Genomic DNA, 8,070 nt, shown 5'->3' with positions numbered 1-8,070 from the left:
CGTGGGTGTACCGGGTCTTTACAGAAACCTATTCTCTAGGAATAGTTAGTTTAGCTTTAGGGTGTTATCTTCGTTGAACATATACAGGCTATCTATAGCCTTATTTGTTTTGCTGAATAATATGAGTGTTTGCAGTTTTTGAGTCCAAAAATACTTTACTTCTTTATTTGTTTTCTTTTCTTCTTCTCGTGTACAACAGCAACAGATAACATCTGTTTTCTTTTATCTCATTCGTTCATAGGTTGAAGGAGGAGAAACAAAGACCGAAGAGACCGGCTGGAAAGGAAATTCTGGTGTAAAGAGACCGAAGACCGACAGAGGAGAAGACCATTAAGCTGTACTAAGGACCATCGACTAATCCTAGACCGACACAAGTGACCGGAGACCGTAGGCTCACTTAAGGAAGAAAGAAAGGACCGAAAAATTCATAGCAAGACCGGTATTAAAATTTGAAAGTGTTGCCAGAAATGACAGAAAACGCAGGTGCATCAACGGTTCGTGAGCAAGGGGGTATCACACTCCAGTGTCCAAAATTGACGGAAACAAACTACACTTCATGGTCAATTTTGGTTGAAACAGTGTTGAGAGCACATGGCCTTTGGAAGACGGTACTCGGAGAAGATAAGGACGAGAAAAGAAACAATACTACAAAAGCTATAATTTATCCCACTCTCCCAGAAGATGTTCTTTTGCAGGTTGCTAAATATAAGGATGCACAAGATGTTTGGGACTCCATTAAGATTCGGTATTTAGGTACCGAATGGGTACAAAAGGCAAGGTTGCAAACATTAAGGGGTGAATTGGAGAGGTTGAAAATGAAGGATGACGAGACAATCAATGATTTTTCGGGAAAGATAATTGGGATAGTTGAGAAGTTCAAAAGTCTTGGTTCATCTCTTGATGAAGAAGTGACTGTTAGAAAATTCCTTAATTCCATTCCGAAAAAGTATTTGCCAATTGTAGCTTCTATTGAACAATACTCCGACCTTGAAAGTATGTCATTGGAAGAGGCGGTAGGAAGGCTAAAAGCCTATGAAGATAGGCTCAAAATCCATGATGAAAAAGAAGAAGAGCGAGATCAACTCTATATGGCAAGTGAAGAAAGGCATGGTGAAAGTAGTGGATACGGAAGAGGAAATGGAGGTAACTATGAAAGAGGTGGAAGAGGCCGAGGAAGAGGAAAAGGTCGAGGGGAAAAAAGTGGAATTCAGTGCTATGATTGTGGAGATTTTGGGCACTTTAGCTATGAATGTACAAAGTGGAAAGACAAAGACAATGAAGCAAAGTTGGTCCAAGAGGAAGAGCCAGCTTTGCTATAATGGGTCAAGATCATCAAGATTAAGGGGTGAATGTTAGATAATCTTGATGGGTATTGGTTAATATTTGGTATTTGTTTAATTTACCTATTTTGAATAAATGGTGTTTGACTAGGTCATGGGAAGTGCATATGCACGTGGGTGTACTGGGGCTTTAAAGAAACCTATTCTCTAGGAATAGTTAGTTTAGATTTAGGGTGTTATCTTCGTTGAACATGTACAGGCTATTTATAGCCTTATTTGTTTTGCTGAATAAGATGAGTGTGTGCAGTTTTTTAGTCCAAAAATACTTTACTTCTTTATCTGTTTTCTTTTCTTCTTCTCTTGTACAACAACAACAGATAACATCTGTTTTCTTTTATCTCATTCGTTCATAGGTTGAAGGAGGGGGGCTGAACCAACATATGGATCTTGATTGTTACATTGGAAAACAAAAAAGAGAATACAGCTAAGTGGTGAAAACGAATAAACTGTAACAAATGTATGTCATATAGGATACTGATCCAACAAATGTAAGTAAGCAATCTAAAAAAACCACTTTTCCAAAAAACAAAAAAAAAAATGTGAAGCATTGTTGCCTGATGATAAAAGTAAAGCATCTCAATAATGCTCAAACTATTTTGTATAAACCCTATCATCATTAGAACTAATAAGATAACAAAGTCATAGGTGAATACTTAATACGAATCCATAATGAACTATTATTACAATTTACACAAACTCAGTATAAAAAATAATCAAATTCTTCATAATCAACTAATCATAACAAAAATTTGATGATGAGATAACTAATTACCTTGGGAGTACGATTTTTGCTTCTTTGTCTCATCATATGACGTCAACCCACCATAATCCCAATTCCAAATAAAGCCCCAAGAAACATCCCAGACATGAAACCCATTTTTGATTGAACTCAAATCACCTGTAAACACAAATCAATGGGAAATCAAACATCTGACTTCATGGACCATTGAATACCACCGTAAAGATCAACGTGGGTGTTGGTGACTTATTTGGCATGCGGTTTTGATCTGATAACAATACGTTTCATATTAAAGTAATATTGAGGTATTTGGTTTGGCACCCACTTTTGTTAGAAGGGGAATTGTTGTGTCCATCTGCCAAAAATGAGTTACCTTATGTCAAATTCTATATTTCAAAGAAAATGTAATGACTATGGTTATTCAGAACTATGATGATAGTTTTATGTTGAAGAAATAAAAGGACCAAAGTTGTCTCTCAGCCAATAAAATGATCAAAACTGAAAACTTAGAAAGATTATTGTTCCTAACTCCTATCTAGAATTTATATATATATATATATATATATATATATATATATATATATATATATATATATAATATTTTGTTTCAAAAATAGGATGTATATAAAGATTACAATATTCTTTTTGTCATAAAAATTGGGTAATGAATCAAAGATAGCTCAAAGGACCTAAGTGATAGGAAATAATAAAGGAACCATTTACTAAATGACTATTACTTATTATATAGTGTTTAATGAAACGTCAGTATAATGTGCGGTTCCCAGCTAAATTTCTCAAGCTTTAAATATTGTTTTTTTTTGTGAAACGCCATTACGCTAAGCGTAATGGTGGGTTACGCTGAGCGTAGCTCATTAAATATGGACATGGGTTCTTTCGCGTACGATGGGCGTACGTATGACTACGCTTAGCGTACTCATGCAGAGTGCAAAATCCTAAATTTAGGGTTTGGACCATATTTAAACACCATATGTCCCCTTGTGGCCTCTTCATGCTCAACCTTCTTTCACCCCAAAGCAGTTATTCGAAACCCTAGCCCCCATTAGTGAACGTTTGTGACATTTGAGTGTTTTTGTGGGTTTTCTGTACTCTTAAAAGAAGAAGAAGTACCACATTGAAGCTTGGAGAAGCTCAAGCTCCTAGATCCATAATTTTCATCATCCTTGCAACTCCTGAAGGTATAAATCTTATACCTTTATGTTTCTTTTTCTAGATCTAGAATTGATCCATGTTATGTTATGCTTTTGGTCCCTAGATTTGGACTTTTGAGGAATGGGTTACTCTAAATGTTACGAGTGTCATTTCTGGTCATCTTTGAGTTAGTGGAGTCATAAAAATGGGAGCTTGGACACTCCCATTCATCCATGCATGTGATTTTGGGCATTAAATGTACTTTGGACTTAGGGTTTGGATTTGTGACTTATTGAGCCCTGCAAAGGCATCAAGTTGTCGACTTTATCAATTAAGACGTCGCTTAGGTTGAGATCCCTAATTTGGACGAAAGGTCTTTAAGCATTAAGATCTTAATAGCAAATTTTAGACTTCTAGCGAGTACGTCGGGCATACCCATCTAGTGCGCTCGGCGTAAGGAGTTTAGTTGTGTTTCCATTTGGTGAAGGTCCAGTACGCAAGGCGTAGGTAGGGTGTGCGTACGTCGTACTCACTTGAAAGCCTTTTGGTCCATTTTAAGCCTTGGGCCAATTTGGGCCTTGGGCCATGGTTAGTTGGGCCCAGAGTAGGAAGGGTAAAAGGGTCTTTTAACCTCTGTAAGAAGGATTATGATTTGGGCCTTTATTTGTGGGTTATTACCCTGAATAGTGATTAGGGTTGGTTTGACTGTATTTAGTGTGAGGAGCCATTGTAGCAGTAGCTTGTATGTGTGACTGTATATCAGCAGACTGAGGTGAGTCTCTTCACTGTACTCGACGGTCAAAGGCACCAATGTTTGCCCACTAGATTATGTTGTTAGGATGCTAGTTGTCTGTGTGATACTTGCATGTTTTGTATGGTGGGCGGGGCCTGATCTGCGAGTTAGGGGGAGGCTCATTATACTCATTGGGCGGGTTCGTTATGCGAGTTAGGGAGAGGCACGTTATACTGATTGGGCAGGGCCCGTTATGCGAGTTAGGGTGAGGTCCGTTATACTCATTGGGCTAGGCCCGTCAATTGTATGGTATGTGGTATTTTGGGAAACTCACTAAGCTGTGTGCTTACGGTTTAAGTTTATGTTTCAGGTACTTCTGGTTCGAAAGGGAAGAGCCCAGCTTGATCATAGCGCATCCACTCGTGTCAAACATTTTTATGATTTTGGGATTGTACTCTGATAACTATGTTCACATTGACATACTTTTGATGGTTTGATATGAATATTGAATGATTTTGGTTTACTTAAAAACGAAAATTTTACTTATGATTTTTGGGATGTTACAGTCAGAATCAAAGAAGAAATGAAATAGTTCAGTATATTGGGGTTAAAAGATTGTAGTTTTATTTGACTAGAAAAATATATAATAACTAATTTTTATAATAGTCTTTTTGAAAAGTAATTAAGTACGGTTAGGGTTTGTAAATATCTTTCACTTTTACCCAAAGTGAATAATATTACATGTATGAAATTAAACTCTTAAGTATGCTACAAGGGACATATACGGCCAATGGCATTCCTTCAGCATTTGACTTATTATTCTACAGCAAATCTAATTACAACACTAACCTTTAAATGCTTGATTTGATATATTCAGAGTACGATACAGACTTCCAAGATGGATTTCTAGGTACAAAAGTCTCCTGCCATATACAAAAGCAATTCATTAGCTTCCATTAGCAAATAACAATTCAATCTTCTTAATCTCTATCACGATTGGTATTTCTAACTATTGAATCCAAGAGACTCCAAGTTCAAGAAAGAATAAGAATATTTGATGAATCTGTGATAACCGAGAGAATCCCGACACCGGCCACCGTTAGGAAAATAGTAAGGGAAATTAAATGTAATAGCTTAGTATTGTAATGTTTGATTTATGAGATAATAGAATCAAATATGTTGTTACATTTATGATTAAATTGACTGTTAGACTCAAAAATAAGTGTCCGAAAAGTTGTACTATCTTTTAAAATAGTTAATGTATTTAGAAAGTACTCGTTGACGTGATCCCAGTGATATAAAATTCGTAAAAATCTTAATCTGATTGGAGTTATGGATTTTGTTAAAAGTAAAAATCAAATGTGTAAATAATAATTACGACGTCAAAAAGGTACTTGGAGATTGGTTAAGTTTTGACTAAACGTACAAAAAAGAGATTCGTAGTACTCCTTGAGATATAAACTTTATGACAAAGAATGTTGAAAATGGGATCTGTATGAGAGAGATATGATTTCTGTAAAATCATTTATTTTTACCCCGTTAGGTATAAAAATGAAAGTCAAAACTAGCTAAAACAACCTAAAGGAGAGTTATAGTACTCTTTAATTTCATCACATAGATATAAAGAGGGCTTAGATCGGAGCTCGCACGAAAGAGTTATGATTTTTACAAAATTATTGTGTGTGCGCCTATGCCCGTCGCACACCTGACACCGGATTCGAGTAGAATGCGAGTGACGTGGCCAAGTGGGGAGGTGACACGTGGCAACTTCTGGATGGAGCCACGATGATCACGCATGACGCACACAGATCTTTACGCTGCGCACACCCCAAATCCTTGCCTATAAATAAAAGGCAATGCAGACCCCTTCTACATATCTTTCTTTAACTCTCTCTCTCTCTCTAAGCCTTGAAGTTACTGCATTCTTGGAGCGGTCCACAGAGTCCCGAGCCCGATTCAACCCTACATCAGCGGTCTCACGCATCAAGGGTGAGTTCACGGCCCCATTTTACTATTTTAAAGGTTTTAAGCTGGGGGGGGGATACATGCTAATGAAACTGCTTCATTAATATATATATATATATATATATATATATATTAGTAGTTATTCAAAGCATGAAACTTTAGGATAATATACCCATAGATACCCTACCGAGTTGTAAGCTATGATATTATGCCTAAAAGTTATGATGTCAAATAGTCTAGGAAAAGATTTTACCTAGATGTTATACAAGCCAATATCCTAGGATAACATAGTACTTAGAAGTAATGATGGTCAATTATATTTATAAGGCACTGTACTTAGTTGTTACTCTGCCCGAATATCCTGTTTTCTAATATATATATATATATATATATATATATATATATATATATGGTAAAAGAATATATATGTATACAAAGATAATTATGAGGTATATAGATTTTAATTATCAAATAGAAAGTAAAAAGATTATATAGTGATAATTAAAGATTTTATAAAAGAGTTAAAGAAAATACAAAATACCTAAGGTTAATGTGTTAGTGAGCTTTTATTATTCATCCAATAGCCTTGATTGAATTCGGCTACCCCGAACCTATAATCGTTAACCTTGTGAGAGCCAGAAAGATGTGTATAGATCTATGTGGGGCTGATACCCCCACCTGCGATCGCTAGCTACAATCTCGGCATGATAACTTTATTTATATACAAGCATTATTCAACGTCCGATGAAGCGTCGTATGGGGAAACTATTAGTCCACAACGTCGATTATGGGGGCTCATGGTAATACAACCCGAAAACCTTATGTAGCCAACTACCTAGAGGGACGCCTTCGAGTAGTAAATATTATAATAGACTAGGATTGGTAAAATATCCTAAAATATATTATAATAAATTAGGATTGGTAAAATATCCTAGAAAGTATTTTAAGCTAGGATTGGTAAAATATCTTAACAAGGAAAGAAAAGTTTTTCTAAAAGAAAAAGGATTCTTAATTAAAACAATCGAATAAAGTAGAAAACTATAAAAATCTATGAACTCATCATCATTATGTTGACGTTTGCAGAATACATGTATTCTCAGGGAGATGAGTGTGGAGGATAGTCGTGCAGATGAGGATGTTGTCAAGGAAGCTTGCTGGAGTTTATTTATGTCTGTTTATTTTCAAGTTATGTTTAGGTTGTGTGCTTGATCTACCCAACAATGTAACCCCCGAACAAATTATAATGAATAAAAGTATAGTTTGTGTTATATTTTTGTGTATTGTTCAATATAAATGTTTGTCTCGATCAAATATCCCTACATCGCACAGCCCGGCGTTTCCGCCGCCTATGGGGGGTGTGACAGAATCAACCATTCAATCTCTTTAATTTTTGTCGATGACTATTATCCATAATTGGTAAATACAAGAGCCATCAACTTCAATGTAACGCTCGTTTCAGGTACAAATTTAATTTACAAATATCAATATTGTGATGGGTGGCCACGGTGTGGTGGAGCCTCACCACGGCGTGGCATTATCTTTTGGGTCGCGGGTTTTCATGAACCACCAGGGCGTGGCCATGAGGTACCATGACATGGCAACTAGTTTTGGTAAAACCCTAATCCTTTGGGCTTTGAGCCCTATTTAAAGGACATTATGGCTAGGGTTTCGAGGTCATTCAACCTCCATCACTATCGCAAGCACTAAAACCCTAACCCTAGCCTCTTTCACTCTTGGAAGTTCATTCTTCATACTTTGTTGGCATTTTTAAAGGAGAAAGAAGCCCTTGGTGAGGATTATCATCTTGCAAGCAACATATTCATCTTCTATCTTCTCTTCTGGACTTGGGTGAGTGTTCAAGACTCAATCTTTTCTTTACTAGGTTGTTAGAGCTTGGATTTTGGCCCCTTTTCTTCATGTTTGGAGGGTTTTGGAAGATGAGATCTCATAAAGCTTGAAACTTTATGAATCTCCATGCCATTTGGAGCATTTAACTCTTTGGATCTAAAGTAGACTTGAGTTTTGAGGCCATGCATGGACTCTTGGCCCTTTTTGCCCTTGTTTTGCCCTAAAAATGGAAAGGACATGCATTGGACATGCATGTCCCTAAAGCTATGATTTTTATGGTCCAAAAGGTATTGGAA

General features: G+C 36.5%; 1 protein-coding gene across 1 annotated transcript; it reads left to right on the top strand.

Moving 5' to 3' along the window:
- Positions 1-467: 467 nt before the first annotated feature.
- On the top strand, positions 468-1,319 carry LOC145105057 (uncharacterized). Its single transcript, XM_079042190.1, has one exon. The coding sequence runs from the start codon at positions 468-470 to the stop codon at positions 1,317-1,319; it is 852 nt and encodes a 283-aa protein (XP_078898316.1).
- Positions 1,320-8,070: the final 6,751 nt, after the last annotated feature.

The sequence above is a fragment of the Lactuca virosa genome, chromosome 4 (assembly GCF_052849685.1).
Source record: "Lactuca virosa cultivar CGN04683 chromosome 4, Lactuca_virosa_CGN04683_v6, whole genome shotgun sequence".
In the NCBI taxonomy this organism is placed as follows: domain Eukaryota; kingdom Viridiplantae; phylum Streptophyta; class Magnoliopsida; order Asterales; family Asteraceae; genus Lactuca; species Lactuca virosa.
This window is presented reverse-complemented; position numbering and strand designations above follow the sequence as displayed.

What these genes read in the sequence shown, in the direction of transcription:
- LOC145105057 (XM_079042190.1), top strand. Translation starts at nt 468, where the DNA reads ATGACAGAAAACGCAGGTGCATCAACGGTTCGTGAGCAAGGGGGTATC.